The 18,904-nt window shown below is 37.7% G+C and overlaps 2 protein-coding genes across 9 annotated transcripts in view; one reads left to right on the plus strand and one right to left on the minus strand.

Moving 5' to 3' along the window:
• The window catches only part of bsk (mitogen-activated protein kinase dJNK), a 140,736-nt gene that overhangs the window by 43,316 nt on the left and 78,516 nt on the right, over positions 1-18,904 (plus strand). For 4 of the 8 annotated variants that reach the window (XM_067359119.1, XM_067359123.1, XM_067359121.1 and 1 more), the window contains one exon: positions 3,313-3,374. The exons of 1 other annotated variant lie outside the window; for it this stretch is intronic. The gene's annotated coding sequence lies outside the window, so the exon portion shown is untranslated. Of the gene's footprint in view, positions 1-855; positions 920-2,740; positions 3,003-3,312; positions 3,375-18,904 lie in introns of those variants that run through there. 3 more of the 8 variants (XM_067359120.1, XM_067359126.1, XM_067359122.1) reach the window with 2 other exon arrangements.
• On the minus strand, positions 8,603-10,566 carry LOC105670181 (pupal cuticle protein C1B). Its single transcript, XM_012363557.2, has 2 exons — positions 10,420-10,566; positions 8,603-10,004 (listed from the first exon to the last, which is right to left on the minus strand). The coding sequence occupies exons 1-2, from the start codon at positions 10,543-10,545 to the stop codon at positions 9,726-9,728; spliced, it is 405 nt and encodes a 134-aa protein (XP_012218980.2). The 5' UTR covers positions 10,546-10,566; the 3' UTR covers positions 8,603-9,725.

Consider the following 18,904-nt stretch of genomic DNA (forward strand, 5'->3'; position numbering starts at 1 on the left):
TTCCTTTTTCATCGTGCAGCAGTAAGAGCCCTTTTTCCTTTACCTCCTCTTCCATCGCCCGACACTCTCAACCCTTCCATCGCGCTCTTTCTCTTTCGAAGTGAGAAATTACGGGCAGACCAGCGTTTTGACACTGGCGGTCGACCAGTCTGATCGATTTCCTCGACCGCGCCTTTCGCTTTCCGAAAATTGCCCCTTTTACGATCGAATACGCTAATGACGGCGAAGCGTTCGCCGATGAAATATGAAGCGACGTAGTGTTAATCGTAAGCAGCGTGGCTCCTCGTTACGCTCTGCTGCAAAATGCGGAAATGATTGAAGAGCGGAATTTAAATAAATTAAATAGAGCGGATTTAAAATCATTTGATTTGCGAAAAACATTTTAAATTTTATGAAAGTACTATAATATTTGTTCAAAAATATATAATTGTAGGAAGTGCTTTAATTTTCAGTATTTAATCATCGAGAACACAGTAACTCGTTTTTTGTACACAATTTATAAATTCGCAAAAAAATAAAATTATTTTCAAATCTATGTTTTTATTGTCCAATTAGTACAATCAATTTTTATATTTTATTTTATAATATATAGAAGATGTTTCAAATTAATATAGAGATTTTGAGATCGATACTAACTTAAACATCTTTTTATTAATATTTCATTACATCAAATTATTTTCTGAGCGTGTAAACTGTATTTTAATAGCTTCTATTTACGTGTAATTAATGTCTCACCGCTTGCGTGAACTATACTAGCGATAATTATGTTAAAGAAAGATTACCGCGCACTTTAGCGTGAAAAAGTGTTATTTTAAAGGTTCTGTAATTAAAAAGAGTATTTTCTCTTTGTTTCAGGTATGTGTCCACCGTATTTTACAATTCTGCGATTTATCGAGTAATTATTGGAAATGGTGTGAAGGTAATTAACATTTGAATTTCGTATTATACATATAATGATACTTTTATTACAAATTATCGTTGACACATTTTTTCATACGAATATTAGATACAAAATTCATTATCTTATACTAATTGTAAGGTGAATGAGTTTTATCTATAAATCGCGCACGATAATCCACGCTTTTTAATCGATTATTGTGCATGCTAGCATTCCAGACGACTTTTTTAAAAAGTTATCGAGTAAATTTGCAGTCTTATTTTTAACTGCAATTTCTATGATAAATTGGTATTTTTAGCAATTGAGAAAAGAGGTTTTTACGTGTTAAATTTTTAGAAGTAAATATATAAAAAACAATTATGTTTTCTAATCAGTATTTTTTAAATTAAAATAATTTACAAATATCTCAAAGAATTTGCCTTTAAAATTAAGTTTTTTCAGATATTTTGCACATTAAAATTTTGTCGATATGTGATTCTTAAATCTGATATAATTTTTGCGTCACACCTGCTTCTCTCAATTAACACGTTCTCTCCGGCAGTGCAAATCGAGCGGATCGTTTTCTCTATTTTCGACGCTTCCGTTCGCGTTCGCGCCTGCCGCAGAAATTGGTTCACGTCGATCCGGAATAGGTCGAATAGCTTCTCTGTGCATCGTGAGTTTCCTTATTGATTCGACCGGTGTTGTATTTTACTACGAAAATAAATTCATACCAGATCGTTATTGTCGATATCGGGCTGTGAAGGCCCCATTGTCTATTTCTATCGCAAAATTGATCGACCAGTTATATCTTGCGTGTACCTTTTTTCATCGCGACAAGAATCATAGAGCACGTGTCTCTCCGAAAGACTAGAATGGAACCCGTCGCCTCGGTGAGACGGACGTTCCATTACGCCCTAAATCGCAACGACGACTTCGACAGCTGTCACTTTATCGCTGTGCGCGCGACATCCTATTTCGGATGTCGACTCGTAATTGACTGCGAAAAATTTTCACGTATTTTTGCACCGCGTCGAGACACTCTTCGTAAAAGGAAACTTTAATGTTAGACGTGTAACTTTGAGGGGTCGCGGTAAATTTGCGTGATTTATGCGCGATCGAGAAGTCCCTCGAGGTGTCTCCCAAAACCTTTGGAGAGGATCGTATGATATCGGTAGCTTTGAAACATCGAGTAGTAGAGGTGTTCTTGAAAAAGGGAGTATCGAATATCATGTACAGATATCCTTATCCTTATATACAGGATATTCTAGGCTAATCACATGAGACACCTTGTATATTTTACATTTATTTGAAATCTACTCTTTCAATAACATTGAAATAAAACAAGTTGAACTTATTCATCGGTGCGAGGCGCAGCAACGGAGTCGTCGTTTCTCTCGCCGATGCCCGCTACTCTTTCTGTGAGCTTTCTTCTCCTCTCAATTCCTTCTCGCAGTCCTTCAAAAGGACGCACGCGTTCGCGACGCGAGTACAAAAATCGCGCGACGTTTTAAACGGCACTCTCGACGCGTCACATAAGGATGAAGATAAAACTCGCACGAAATATTATTGCACGGATTACACGTTCAATACTCTATCGCGTCCCTAAAGCCATTGAAGATTGAAATTTGACTAATTGAAACAAAAGGAGCTGAAAGTTCCTTGTTCTGATTGGTCCAATCTTTAATGTAGTCTAATACAGACATAACGCGCTCTATCGGCGTAAACATTACTCCCCACTCTTCGCATTCTTAATACGGAATCGTTGTGACCTTGTGCTTGCTGTGGTCGTGTTATTATTCGCACGGCGGCACTTGTACGGAATATATCATTCCGTAGCGCGTTATCGTTTCCAATAATACCCTTACTTTCCACAGTTTTCCATCTCATACTTTTTTATCGTTTATCCATTGCATAGAGTATCGAACGTGTGCTCCGTGCGACATTCGAGTTATATCTTTGTCTTAAAATGACAAAGTACGCGTCGGGAGTGTCGTTTAAAATATTGGGCAATTTTTATATTTGCGACGCAAACGCGAGTGAGTGCCTTGGGCTGCGAGGACTGAGAGGAGGAGGAGGAGGAGGCTCAGGAGGAGCATCGGGCGCCGGCGGAGCAAACGTTTAGGTAATTAATCATTTATTTCTTACTTGCAATTTGCACAAAATCTAGCACATAAAATATTTGAAATACTTTAAATATTCGGTAAAATATTTACAATAGTTAATATTCACCATTTTTTTACACATTTATTATTATTTCAACCAATTAAGCTTTTCTTTATTCAAAAATTATATTTTTGAAAGTTTTAATTCTTTATTTAGACATGTGCGTGGATAAATGAATATAAAGTTCAATATGCGCAGTAATTATTTCACAAATATTAATTATTTTGAACAGTGTTCTAATCTGCTCTTCTTGCTGTTTTATTTTACAGATCAACTCTGCAGATTCAGCACTGTTAACGAGCCGACAACTCCGCTGCTGCGCATCGTGCCGGTGAGTAAGCTGAATTTGTTTTATTTTAATATTATTGAGAGAATAGGTTTCAAATAACTGCAACAATGATTGCATACAACAATCATCTGCATCCTGATATGGATGGATACATATTATTCATACTATTAAAGTCAGGCATTTTTAATTTCTGCGTCAAATACTTTTGAGCAACGCTTTAATTATTGCGTAGAATTTGAAGCGTACGCGATGGTCTTTTATTTCGAGTAAAAAATTAATTGCCTTCTATTACGCGGGAATTAAGCGTGTTTCCGACCAAATGCCGGGTGAGATGCGGTCGTTTATCTCCTTTTTCACTAGCCCGTCGCTTATCTCTTTTCTATCTCTTTGGCGATATGTGCTGGTTGTGGCTGTAGCTCTCTTTATAACCAAGAAATAATTACTCTCGTATTTTCCGCGAGTTTTATTTCCGCAAAGACAGTTTTTACGATTATTTATCCTGTATTGATTCTTTTGGAATGAGATTGGATCAATAAAAAGTTGAAGTGATAATGGATAAAAAGTGGCACATAGAAAAAGTATATCGTAACATTATATTAAAAAGTAATACTTATTTGAAATTGAATATTTTTGTTTTTTAAATATTTTTTAGATTTATAATATCTAAAAGTTAGTTTTTTTTAATATTTATTTTTTATTTTACATTTGCGAATAAAATTTTTATGTACAAAATGATTAGCATATGTAACGATTATAATAAATTAATATTTCTCACTATTTCTTTTTTGTACGGATAAATTTTGAATAGAACAAGAAGTACAAAACTATAGAGAGTCACTCAAGAATCCACTAATTGTCACAGATAATTATGAAATTATTCTGAATATCAACAGCAGACACTTCACTTTTATTGGGGTTTAATTATTGCCGAAAACTGGAAAGAATTGAAAACCGTAGTTTATCCCGAATTTAAATTTTCGGACAAATATCATCGATCCTTTTTTGTCTCGAGGTCCATTCGAACCCGGACATTATTGTCCCTCGTTATTTTTATACTTATGCAGATCTCGAGATTTGTCGGAGGCCGCGATTTGCAATGCAAAGCCAGCATAGTCAGCGGAAATTGTTCGCCGGCGAACTCGTATTTAATTAAGGAAAGCTCAGATCCAGCGAGTCTACTGGTACTTCGTACGGATGATTTCGAATTTACATTAAAGTCTTGCCGGGATATTTAACACACTGTTCTCGTCCTGCAATTAAGTGCAGAACTCTGTCATTAGTTGGTTATTTTCTCGTGAAATTAGTTATTCAGAAAGTGTCTCTCTTTACAAAGCGATCGACACAAATGTGAAAATTATTCCAGAAGATTATTAATATATCGTTAATTGCATATAAACATTTTATTAGCCTGAATTGATTAGCGGGTGCTAATTTGCAACATGTAAGAAAAATTTTTCAAAATTATATTTGAAATTAAATTATTTAAATAATTAACAATAAAAATTAAATTTTTTTTGCTGAAAAAAATTGACTTCAAAGAGAAAAATAATTTCGCAAATTTAAAACGTACTTTATATACGGAATAGTACGAATCGTGAATAATTTTGCACATCTAAATTGTCAAAAAGCATGCTCATAAAAGATAACAAGGTGAATTTGAGTGCAGCAAGATAAAATATACATTAAGGGTGCACGCTCGTATCATTTTGCATGGCGTTTAATTAATAGCCGAAGGGCGGGGGTAACAATGGCGTGTATGGCGTACTGCTCGTATTTTCTGGAAAATTAATCCGGGAAATGAGTAAACGCCGGTACGTTGTCTGTAGCAATCGTGAAAGTGACCACCTAGCAATATTGCGTCTACATACTGGGTGTCTCGTGTAACGCATATTTTCTTACGGCTGGAGATTGTTTTTTGAGGATTTCAGACTTTCTTTTTAAATAAAAGCTTCATATTTCTTTCTACTGTTTTTAATCTTAACTTAGTATTTTTTAAATTAAAATTCTATTTGTATTGATTGATTCTTTGAATGAGGGGCAGAATTTTCTTTAATTACTTACATATAACATTGAATATTAGTTGATTTACACTTAATTTTTGATAGCTTGTAATTTGAGAATTATTAATGCCTTGACATTGAAATAAACGGCATTTTTTTGAAAAATGTTTGCAATATTGAGAAAATACCTTGTATATATGAATTGCTACGATACTATATGGACTGTATATTGCGCACATTTGTTGCTTTTCGCATTTCTAGCAGAAATACCGAAAAGCTGCGTCACCTTTAATCGTTTATTTATATTTTACACAAAAGTGTAATAAAGCTAAATAAAAATGAAGGTAGAAAGCTTTTCATGGTTTTTATGGCAAAGCATGGAAAATAAATAACAAGATTAACGTGCTCTACATTTAGTATGCGTGGTACAGAAAGAAATGATTTATGCATCCGATTTCACGAAAAATACAGCAGTCATATATTCAAAACGATTCGATATATCAAGAGAGACTTTTTTGGTTTCTATATTTCACGCAAAAATTCAAAAACGTATACGTAGGTGTATCTCACGTGGCAATTGTACAAATAGCTTGCGGATTGGGTTGTACATAAAAAAATTAAATACAAAAAAAAAAAAAATATCGATGACATTTCAACTTCTATTACATACAGTAATTTTATTTTATTTTTGCCGTTTGAGAATTGCTTTAAATGCTCTAAATTACGTGTAAAATACTTTAAAGTCATCGTACATTTTTTTTTGAATTTATAAAATTATAGTATTACGTTAAAATTACTAGCTTGAAACGGTATTTATATCACATTGGCGTGTGCTAACTATTACAAGTGAAAATTTTCGATTGATTTTTGTTCACACTCGATATAGTGATAGGATTAATGTCATTAATACCATTACTAGATTGGAAGATACGAGACAACGCGAGACGTGTGCCCGACGTTTCGAGAAAGGGCTCATTAGTATGCAGCGGCCGTTTCGGTTTGGTAACCGCGTCGGTTCGGGGCTTCAAATCCCGAGATTACACGCGCACGTTTGCCACTTGCACTGGCTATACGAGGCGTTCGATAAAATAGATGCGTTCGATGCACGTGGCGATATTCCCTGGCAAACTCTGCAACATCTAATTTTCTCTCTAACAAAAATATCGAAACAGAAATAATATTTCAGTCTCGACATAAGAGGTATAATTTTGGCGGATCGAGCTTTACGAATGCAAAGTAGAAAGCAAAATTTTATTCTTTTCGATTAAACTTTCACAGAATCTTGATTTGGAAAATAGCTACGAAGATATTTAATGTTGAAACTTTGAAAACTGCACAAAAATACGGCATTCAATTCGATTTTCGACAAGAAAAAATGATTTCAGTTTCAATTAAATATCTAATATCGTTCGTTCGCCAAATGCGTTCGTTGGCGAACACCTTGTATATAGGATTAGCACGGCCGAAAATAAAAGGGTCAACGGGCAGCCGTCGCGAAACTCGCACGTTCGAAACACACGCGAACTTTTTGGCAATTTTATTGACATGTACGACACGTTGGATGTGAAACGCATTTCGCTTTGAATGTGATGAGCGTGTCTACGAACGCAGTTATTGGGATTTTAACGAGACTTGATGATAAAATTATTCCGACGGTTATTTGATTTATATCTGGCCCGAGTAGACATTTCCACGAGGTACAAACGCGCAGCTGATTAATTCATGTTAATGGCTTGGTAAATGTGCTATCATGAGGTTAGAAGACTACATAAATAACGACGATTTTATTCATGAGCCGCACAGAGTCTGCCAAAATTTTATTTAAAAGATGTATATATATATATATATTTCTTCTATTTCTAAAATTATTTCTAATATTACATAATTTTTTATTATTATCTCTAATGCATTAATTTCTCAAATAAGATCTTTTTCAATGATATTCGAAAATACTTTCGACTTTTTAAAGATACATCTCGCGTCTATTTCTTTCCGACGATAAAAGCGTGAAATCTCAGAAGCCTGCCCGCGGTGCGAGATAATCTCAACACAATTTATCATGCCAACATGACGACAGATGTGTCGCGCGATTCGACTTAATTACCACGTGGGGCGGTTAACGATAGCAATTAAACGGGACAATTAAAAGTTTTTCTACGCTCGGGTTACCGCAGCTGTAACCATAAAACCCGCCCCGCATTTTCTTGGCAAGCTGCGAGATATACTTTCGATCGGTATACTTTATTCGACATGTACGCCAGTGCCAGTTTTATCGTCCTTGCTTTTCCGCTTTAGAGATTACATTTTCCGATTGTTATAATTATTTGTTATAGTTGTTTCGTTGTAGTAAAACAATGGAGATGTCCCGTTAAGTTGAGTACGCTACAGCTTACGTAGACGCGTCAACCTTTTAGGTTATTAAATTTTAAGATCCCTTCCATTATTCCGTTCCATTATTCAAGCTAAAAGTTGCCTCTTAAAATACCGTTCATTTTATTGAACAGATACAGTTTCACGATTTATTATTAACTCCGTCATTCTTCTTCCAATTATACAGAATATATTAAATTACGTTTACGACAGATCAAAATGTATTAAAAGAGTGTAAAAATTATGTAACAAGCAATGCTGGATAATAAAACTTGTGCAATGGCAAAAGGGAATTTTTACTGTTAAAAAAAATTACCGAATAAAGAAGCTAAGAAAATTCCTGACAAAATGTTTTTGTATTTCGAAGATAAAAAAGTAAGCTCGATCGATATTTTAATACTTTTAAATCGACATTAAATGCTGCTTTCAATATACGAGATCTCTCGTAGGAATTTTTCTCGCGGTTCGCGGCACATTGCGCCAGTATTCTCTTGAGTGGCTCTAAACTCTTACTAAAGGCGTACGTTTAAAAATGCATCTGTCGTCGTCGTCAAGGGGGTAGTTCTGCCTACGTACGTAACGCTCCGCGATATCTAGGTCAAGCGAGATATTTTCGCGAGGCTTACACCGAACTTTCATAGGTTAGCTTAACTTTAATAACTGTTTAATATTAAATATTCCGATATGTACGCTTGGATAAAATTTCTATTTGTGTCAAACCCGCTTGGAATTAACTGAGTTTCGATAATGTCAGGAGAGAGAGAGAGATCTTTGAATATTAAATATTAATTATACTTCTCCTTAAATGTTTGCCAAAGAAAAACCGAGCTTATATTTATCGCGAAACGTGCTATCGATTTTGCAGATGTATTAGAAGGACAATAGGAAAGAGAAGAATGCTTTTAATATCATTGCATTATATGTTATATTTTTTGTAGAGTAAATTATTCAATATATACAGCAGATATAGAAGATACACTTGCACGAAGGAGAATTATTAGCAACGTTTCGTCAATTATCTTTTTTATCTTTTTCAATATTTTATGCGATGAGGTACAGAATCACGCTGCGAATATTCTCTTCGTGAAGATTTAGACGGATATTTAAACGAAGTAGCGGAATACAATGCGAATGATAATGTCGTATAATCGAAGTATTTTCAGTGAAGTATCTGGTACAGAAATGGGACGAATGTACGGAGAGACATTTTTAACAACGCTCTGTCGACGATTTTATTTACACTCTGCGAAAAAAGTGTAATATCATTTCGCAAATGTTCTCGTGCAAATTCGGATGTGGTGGATAGTCCGTTTCATTTTCTCGCGTAAATATATAGACTATTTGATAAAGAAGTGCTGTATATGTGTGCGTGCTAATGTAATAAGTGTAAGATGTACGAGTATTGTTCGTAGAGAAAATCGCATAGTTTATAGATACAACTGCAAGAAATAGTACTGGCAACCTTTTACAAAATAAGATATCTCACCCGAATAAGGCCCGATTTCCGGTATGGCTCACTTCCTGCTTATTTGCAATCTTTTTGAAAGCTCCATTGCGCATACGAATGATCACTAATATTATGGCCATATTTTCTCGCATGCTTAATTGTCAAAATTAACATATCTCTGTATGACATTTCGATTATTTGTGCAGAACGATATTCTCAAAGCGAGTTAAATGAGCCTCAACACAAATAAAATATCTCATAAAGCAAAATCTCTTCCGGTAATCAAATTCAAATGAATGCTAGAGAGTCTATTTCGCATTTTTATGAATAATGTCATTAATAAACACAGTAATCAAACAGTATCTCGAATAAATTAAATGCTTGATGAATAGAAATTCAAATGTAACGCTTAATACTTTACTTAATGTATTCCTGTGTGTCTGTCACTTTTTTTCGATCCCGCGTAATCACGTTGCGAGTGCTTTTTTCTTGCAGACAGTCGAGCCGGTTGTCGTTGTGAAATTAGAGGCTGATTGGTAATTCCGCATGTTTCTTCGGGCTTGTGCGGTTGCGAATTTAGGCCAAGTAGTAGGGCGCACTGTAGGAGGCGGCGTAATAGGGGTAGCCCGAATAGGCCGTGTAGGCATAGGGGTAGCTGTATGCGGAGTACGCAACCGGCGCGGTGTATGCACTATAAGCAATCGGCGCCGTGTAAGCCGCGCTCAGCAGCAACCCTCGCTTGTTTCTGGCTGCTTCCGGCGAGATGGGCTCGGCCTGTGCCGGTTCGATGGACTCCTCCACCCCGGTGGGTTTCGCGAGAGCCACGGTGGCCACCAGGGCGAGCAGGACGACAACCTGAAAGCATTTCAAGAGAACATTAGAGACGCGTTGTTACGTGCATTCCACTTTTTCAGACACGAAACAACGAAATTTTGAATTTTTTAATCAATTTCTTAAAACATATCGTAAAATATCTCGAATTTTAACTCTTGCCGACGAGTTCTTTAAAGCAGTCGAGAAATGAGGACATTAATTGCTAAATAAATCTCACTTTTGACACTTTTGAACTTGTAATCGTTTATGAGAACGCAGCGCATTTGATTTTGGCAACTTTTCCACTTTACTTCAATATTTCTGCCTAAGCTAGAATTAGCCGAATAGTGTCGCAAAATTACTGCGCAGTCAAGAATTTGCCGGCTATCGATTTTCGCCACGCAGCTGTTAGCTTAGCTCTATTATCTCGAAGAGAAGTATTGCCACTTTTACTCACGGCGAAGCACTTCATGCTGACTGTTGAGAGAGTCTGGAAGCTTCGTAGAACTCGAAGATCGAAGATCGATTGATGCTTGTGCTCCCGGGGTGGCGCACTTTTATACGCATTCAGTCGTACGTGCATCGACTCGCGATTATCGTTGTCGACTCGCGTAATCGCGCATAATAATTATTGTTGTCGTGACATTGTCCGTCGGACCGGCGGGGACGAAAGGGGGGTGCGGCATCATCGGGAACGCAGACCCGAGTATCGAAGTTGAGCAACTCGTCCTTGGCCGCCGTCCAAACGGAGACGCAAGAATCTTTCAATGCTCTGGCGTTTCCAGTCGATCGTCGCATTTAGAAATCCCTATCTTCGACACTTTAATAAGAACAAGCTGTCGATATTTCAATAAGTTTGAAAATAACATGTCTGCAGAGACAAGTACGACTTACTTGAAATTTGACTTTTTTATCGCTTCTTAAGTGAAGTGATATTTTCAGAGTCTTCGGCGAAAATTAAATAAATAATTAAACTGACAGCATTTACTGTGCACGAATCTACTTTAAGCAATTAAATCACGTTGATTTAACGATGTTCAATATTTATATCGTTCGAATACTACGAGAGAAGAAAGGTATTGATACGCAGTTAATTTATGCGTGGCTTAACACGGCCCTCCAATTCCCATTGATATTCCGTACGATCGTCGCGCAGCAATTTTCACGACGCGGCTGCGATTTAGCTATTCTGGCCTTGTACCCAATTGGACCCCGTTCGCGATCACGGAGCCCAAATGGTCCCCGTGCCGGTCGTGCGCCATTGAGCCGGCCGAGTATAAGCTCCCGCAGGGCCAAGCGTCGCTAATGGCGCCTGAAAATCGCGAGCCCGATAGAATCTAATTCGCTAATTCGGCTTCCTCGATTCAAACTCGATGGCAAGTTAATTATTACGTTAGTCTACGACTGTTTATTCTCTTGCAATTAAATGTAAACGATATATCAATGACAAATTCCCTTGGAAATGGATTAATCCGAAATAAACTTTTGTAGCAAAATTTTCACGTACAGTTTTTAAAAGAATTAATTGTAATATACTGAATTTTAGTTGTAAATATGTTGAATTTTACGTATATTTTGTGTTACGGATATTTGAAATCTGATTGTCAAGATATATGATATTGAAAGCAAGATAAGAATTGCAGCAATCGATGATCGTTTGTTAAGTTTCCCGGAGATTCATTTTCGAACTTCTCGAAGAATTTGTCATTAAAATATATCCCGGTAGTGGACGCAAGAATTCTTGGCATGATTTACCGTCTGAAATTGTTTCGCACGACGACAATGAGAGAAGAAGAGTGAGATGAAAAGCACACGCAGTGCATGTTTCCCGACACGGTAGCCGCGGTAACTTGATATACAAAAATAACGATCCGCGTCGTTAATCATATTTTATTCAGGTCTACTTATCGCGCAGGAAACACGGTGCTACGAGTCTTTTCAGTCGCAAGGACCAATTTTTCACGACGGCCTGTCGCTGCAGGCGGCCGCATTGTATTCTATACGAGACAACGCCACGGCGTCGCGTTGCCGAAATTGCACATCATTGTCGATAATCCCTTTTCAACATTTTCAACACCAGACGATGACATCTCGTTGTATCGTAGCACAGAATCTTCCTAGAAGAGATATATAGCGCTATGCTCTGTGAAACTTGGAACCTTACTCGTTTGAAAAATTGTTACTGCATTGCAGTTTTTTACTAGGAAAGAATAAACTTTAAACTTTAAAGAAGACGATATGTGTCTATTTTTCGCTATTATTATAGGATATTCTCTATTATACACAGCTAGTTTGCGTTAATATATTTTTAATATTAAAAGACAAGCTGTTTGAAAAGGAAATATTTAAATTTGTCGTGCAGTTTAATGCAATTTTCACCAAGAAATCGAGAATTTATATTTATTATTTTATTTACATGATATATTTTTAATGTACGATAAGATAAAAACCTAGTAGCTGTTACTTCTGTTACTTTGTTGAATTTGAAAAAGCTGACACTTGAAAAAGAAAGCTTTGCGACGAGAATCCACATGAAAAAGAGTCACATAAGCGTTGCGGCACGGTGTGACGCAGGATACAGCAGCGTCACATTATCCGTCCAAAGTACCAGCTATTTTCCGTTTTTCAACCGACGACGAAAGCCAGAAAGAGAGGAGAGCGCGGCGTAACTTGCTCACGAAGGCAGGCAGACTTGAGTAATATCGCGACATCGCGAAGCGACGACGTTGGTCGGGGGCGGTTTGTCAGGGAGGGTGTCGGAGTGTTTTTCATATAAACGTTGATTGCGAGTCGCATTTTTATCCGCGTCGCGTCAGTATTAGCATACCAAGCCGTTTCGTCGGTCCGAATGCCGAGGAGAATAATCTTCGCCGGAGCGCTTGCCGCCGGCGACGGCGAGATTATCGCGATTTCATTTATATTTGCCGCGTCGGAGTTTATTCTTTCTGCTCGCCGCTCTTTTATGAAATGGAGAAAGAATAATATGACGAATGAAATATTTGTAGAGTAAAGTATCGCTCCCCGGTAGAGCGAGGATATAAAGCGTACGTACTTATTCTCTCAAGCCTTTCTAGAATCAATAGTTGGCAACTTTGAAAATTAAATAAGAACACACGGATTTCACAGAAATCTACTAAGAAGTTGTGTCTTTCTTTCATTTATTTGCGAACAACACAATAGCTGTAGACAACTCGAATTGAGATTATTACATTACTGTAGAAAAATATAGGCGAATAAGTTAAAAATATCAATAACAATATTCGGTTCTTTTACGCAAATACTTCTGCGCGATAAAGAGGGCGCAGCTAATTACATGTGCACTCACGTACGCGTGAAAGTCTCGGCTCGAGAAGAAGCTTCGTCGATCACGCCGGTCTTTTCGCTCGCCTCCAGCTTTCTATGTCCCGTAGGACCCTGGTGATTGGCTATTCGACAGACTCGCGCCGTAAACTGGGAATAAAAAGGACTCTAAAGCGGGAATATAAAGCTGCGCCATTTCGTCCGGGGCGAGCAAACTCTCTTGCCGTTTGCGTTTTTTTTTTCCCGAAGAGATTTCTGCATTCGAGATGTTGGTTTAAACCTTCTCTGACGCATTTTAGAGAAAAATAAGGAGCGGAAAGAGATTTTTCTCGTTAATCCTCGTATTAAGATATAATTTACATGATTGAATCTAATGATGGTCACACATTACGAGGATAAGAATTTAATTTCAAAAATTACGATGACTATCTCTATTTATCTGACTATTTTATTCTTCTTTAGTTGCATTTAATCTCATAAATTTGGATTCCAACGTGGAAAAAAACGCACAAGTGGCACTTACATCCCTTTGTTTTTTTCTTTTGTCGGATCCTCGTGATGAAAGAACTCTCGTAATTGGCCCGACGATACCCTCTATTTTCCGACTTCATCGCTATTCCGCTCTCTTCGGGCGTCTGTCTCTTTTTAAATTCCTGCAGCTCAGTTTCCTCGGTATTCCATAAGCAGCTCGGTATCCTTGATGCCGTTGCAACCCGCACACGTAATATTGCTGCTACACGCGCTGTCTGCTGTCCGCGATGTCATACTTGTTACAACACGAGCCGTGTAAACTCCCGATGCGGCACGTGTGTGCTTGGCGAGCGAAAGTACACGGTTCCGGATGCGAAGCTATCGCGATATTAAGACGCTATTAGGATCTTTAGAACGCATAAAACAACAGTGGAAATTATCAACTGATGTGATATGAAAAATTCAAATATATATAATATTATTAGTAATAATAATTAAATAAATGGGTCTATATTTGTCATCGATACTATTAATTTTCTAATATACTAACATCTTTTTTATCTTTGACGCTTTTTTTAAAAATATACTTAGGTAACACATTCTGCGCGCATTGTCGAAGGTACGAGAGTGAAGACACGCTATGCACAACATAGAGAGAATTGGCAAAATGACGGCATTGTTTCTTTAGAGGTTGTCTCGACATTATTGTCACGAATTACAGCTATATCACTTCTTGCTTTCTTTAGCAAGCATCGTGCGTTCATCTGTTTTCGCGTCTTCTTTGCACCACTTCCTGCTATTTTATTCTTTTGTCTTGCCTCTTCTCTCTCTCTCTCTCTCTTTTTCTCGCTTTCTCTTTCTCTCATACATATTCTCTTTCTTCCTTTCAACTAGTAACAGTAACAGTCAACGCACGTCGATTCTCCACTGTTTTTTCTTTGTCCACGTTGTTTTTGCAAAGTTCTTGCGTCCCGTTTTGTAGTTCCAGGCGAGTAGTCGAGCGGAAAATGCAAGAAGAGCTTGAAAGGGAACTGTTCTAATACTGGTGCGAAAAATTACTTTACACTGCGCGCCAGTATACCTCAATTCTATTGCGCGTCCTCCTTTTCACGTGCAAGAAAAAGTTTGCAACAACCTTTTTATAGTAATTAAGCGACAGAATCATTTGTAAAAAGTCTTTATCTATCTTTCAGATAAATAGCGCATACGCGTATGTTTTTTATCCGAGAAAAGTTTTCTAGGTCGCAGTGTAATTACTTTAATAACGTAGATACTGCATTTGACACGTAGAACTGCAAATGTTAGTACATTAAATGTGGATTATAATATTAACAAATTATGATAATGTGCAGTAAATTAATATCAATAAGTAATAATACCTATAAATGGTTAATGAGAGAAATATATGTTGGAAGCTGCAATGAAATATAATTTGTTTAAAAAATAAAAGATAGTATCAATAGGAGAAAAAGTCAATGTTGGCAACGATATTAAAATTTGTGTATTTCAAAGAAATTCGCGAATATTGGAAACATTTATTATTGACTAGTATATATGATCAAATCTGAAAGTTTGCAATGCTTGGGAATTATCTTGGATGAGGAGTGCCGATGAATAATCCATGCAGTTGGTTGGGATGAAATGGCTCATCCGATCGATTCGGACGGCCGGTCGGATGTAGAGTTTTTTTAAAATAAATGTCAAAAGTCAACTTATATTGCGAGCGATGACGGCCGATATTTGATTTCCACGTATATTTGCGCTGCCGGAATCCGCAATCGGCTTCCCGATCAAACGGGAAGTCGATTCGCGCTGATCCCTTGGTTAGTCGAATAGCGCTATCGCGTCTCCGAATCACAATCCGGATCGTCATGAGCGAATCGATTTTCATCAAGCGGGGAGAGGTGGGGTAGCGTTAAATTCATTATAGATAAGTGGCGAACGAGTGGCTCGAAATAGGAGCATCGATATTTTATTGTCTCAAGTAAATGGTAGGATAAAGGACAATCGACTATCTAGAGCTGTACGATCAGTTCGAAGTCAATTTTTCTTCAGCCAAATTTAAACCTTAGAAATGCAAACGGCAGGACTTAATTCTTTATTAGGAATTATTATATAACTAATAAAGTTATTAAATTTAGAGATTAGATTTATTAGTATTTACGAGATGAAATATTGAGCAATTAATTTGTAGAAGTTTTAACGAATTGCAATAATAAATTGAATTTTATTTCTTAATTTTTAGTAAATCTAATTACAAATCTAATTAAGACAAGCAATAAAGTTTAATTTTACTAAGAAGAAATGGTCTCTGAATCAGTCAAAAGATTTATCGCATAAACGGGTCAAAGTAATCTGGAAACGTTTGGTTGGGTTTATAGAGACAATCAGAGTCGTCTTTTAGGCTAGAAAATGGAGTAACTTTGATCACGAAATGGATAAAGAAGAGCGTATCCGATTTCTCGGCAGCGGCAAAAGGCGGCGGGCCGAAAATTGCACGGTGTTAAGTGAAAGTCGTAATAACGGTGGCTTAAGGTTTCGCGAGGAGAAACGAAACCCTATCCCTTCGTTTCCCAGAGGAGGGAAAGGGCCTACGTGCGTGCTGAGGACAGAGGTCGGGTGAAGCGGAGGACGAGATCGATAACCCTGGAAACTGCGTGTTTCGAGAGGGCCCTCTCTCGCGTGCTTTCCCTCCTGTCTCCCACCGGTCCTCCTTGTCCCTCGAAATCCTCGACAGAAAGGGAGATGAAATGGGAGAGAGGAAGAGAGGAAACTTTGTTTCACGACGACAGAGTGGGTCTTCTCGTTCGTCGGATAGCCGCTGGAAAATAATTGCGCAAACCTCCGGATTCCGCGAGGGAACAATGTGCCGCGTCCCATCCTCTTCTTCCGCTTCCTCCTTCTACTTCCTCTCCAACCACGTTTTCCACCTTCCTTCGTCCTTGCCGTCAGTCGGGGACCGAATGTTATCTTGAAGGGGATGGCGAACGACGTGGAATGAGATAAGCACTCGTGAGAGAGATTCTGTTGCGGTAGATAAATCATCCGGCCAACGTTACAGCTTGATAAGCGTTGTGACGCGAACTCATTGCAGTGCGTGATTCGTTGCAGTTATTAATCCCGAGATTGCGAAGTAACGATTTTCGTTAATTGTGAAAGAGTTTAAAATTTTTTAACTATTTTCCAACACTGATCTTGTTGACTACTACTTTCTTTTTTTTGTAATTTAATACACCGTATTAAGCGCACCGTAGTTTCAAGCAGCGTCAGCAATAGACCCGTGTTAGCGTGGCACAGAAGCCAGTAGAATCATCGAACAATTATAGAAAACGAGGGAGCGCATCACCTCTGACGTTATCGGACACATCTCGAAACGCTCGTCTTTTTCGGAGGCGGCATCGGGATTTTCGTTGGACTGCGAAATATGTCGGCATCGATTCAACGCGTGTCCAAAAATAATTTCCCCGGCGGATGAGGGAACGCGCGATTCACCGACGGAAGCGCGATTTCTCAGATGTATATGTCGCGTATCCGACGTCGCGTTACCAATCGCGTAAGAGAGAAAGAGAGAGAGCGAACGGAAGAGTGAGAGAAGGCGCTGCAGTGAGATAGAGAGCGCTTATTTCTTGCAAGACGTTTTTCTTCTGGTACGCGCTGAGAGCTTCGAAGAAAGCTCTTTTGAAATCCGAGAGCAGCGACGTCCTCGGGGATGATACGGCTTCTTACGGAGAGATCTCCCCTTGGACCGCTGCGGAAGTTCTGTTCGCGCGGCCGAGACACGAGGAGAAATTCCTCGCGATTTTGTTGATGCTGTGAGCGAAAAACGGAATAGCAAAGCGGAAAGCGTAGTAGTGAAATTAATAAATAATGACGTGATTTTAAGTTCTTAACCTTTCACAAACCGATAAGTTTTAAGAAAGTCTCTATCATCTTCGTACTTTAGTTTGAAAAAGATTGCATTTCTATAAAAGACTATGATTATTCTAAAAAGCGTAAAAGGTAGAAGACAAAATAAAAATGGAAGAAATAAAACCAGCGCTTAAAAGAAATCTATTTTTGAATTATTTTCTAAATTTTTATATCTATCTTATTTTCTATTGAAACTATTGTCTGTGTCGTAATGATAAAGTTAGTTGCAATCTATAATAATTGATAGCGTATTGAAGGTTTTCCTTAAATTCACGACATATCGAAATATCGTACGGTCGATCATAATCGTTTCCGCCAGATTCGTCCTGCAAATAGACACGATTCTTCCGGCCGACGGAGTATGATACCATTTGTCCAGCTTTAGCAGTCGCAAACTGGAAAATGTTTCAGAATTTATGAGCCTGGTTATAAGGGGGATAAAATGTGCAGGCTGGTCGGCAGCGGCGGGATAAGAAAGTGTAAGGGTATCGGTATATATATCGATGGCTCGCTCCAACGAATTATTCGATTATCTCCGGGTTCGCTGGAAAACGATAAAATGTCAAAATGGCTTAGACTCTCATAGTTAAAGAATAGATGTATTAGAAATAGTGACACGCACACAATTGTAAAGACATCTTCGAGTGCTCTCAAACATTTAATTTATAAAATATTAGATTAAAATTTTAAATGTTATATATAATAATATAAATTAATATCTATTAATATGTAGTGTAGATTTTAGTTTTTTTAATTCAAAGCTTTAATTTTTTTTCCCAATGCTATTTCGAGATTTTTATGGATTTCTGCAGACTCGGCAAATGACGTGAAAAATCGATGATCGAAACAGTTTGGCGGATTTTTGACACATTACATTGTATATGGATTTGCTCATTTTTTAAAAATTTAATTAATCAGCTGTTTCGAAGTAGACAAATTGGAGAAAAGTTAGAGTGGGTCGACAAAATGCGAACACATTTTCGCAACATTATTTTTTGAAGTGCTTGCTACGGCATATGTTGAGAAAGCTAGCTCGTAAACTTTTCCTCGACACGCCATATAGTCGACTTTTTCATAAAGCGTCAATAACTTTCGCCAAGGCGGAGCCTAGGGGATTTTGTAACTACAAGCTGATCGCGAGGGGAACCGAGACTTTTTTGATTGCACAGCTGCAAGCTGTCAATAATATATTGTATAGGCTCTCTCGAAAATAGGGCTATTCTTTTCGACATTTTTCTGTGACTCACTTGAAATAGATTTGA

Source organism: Linepithema humile, chromosome 7 (assembly GCF_040581485.1).
Source record: "Linepithema humile isolate Giens D197 chromosome 7, Lhum_UNIL_v1.0, whole genome shotgun sequence".
NCBI classification, from domain to species: Eukaryota; Metazoa; Arthropoda; class Insecta; order Hymenoptera; family Formicidae; genus Linepithema; species Linepithema humile.

Bases quoted from the DNA above. Each gene is read 5' to 3' on its own strand.
- LOC105670181 (XM_012363557.2), bottom strand. From the start codon at position 10,545: ATGCACGTACGACTGAATGCGTATAAAAGTGCGCCACCCCGGGAGCAC. The intron at 10,005-10,419 runs GTGAGTAAAAGT...AAATGCTTTCAG, and splicing joins TCAGCATGAAGTGCTTCGCC to GTTGTCGTCCTGCTCGCCCT.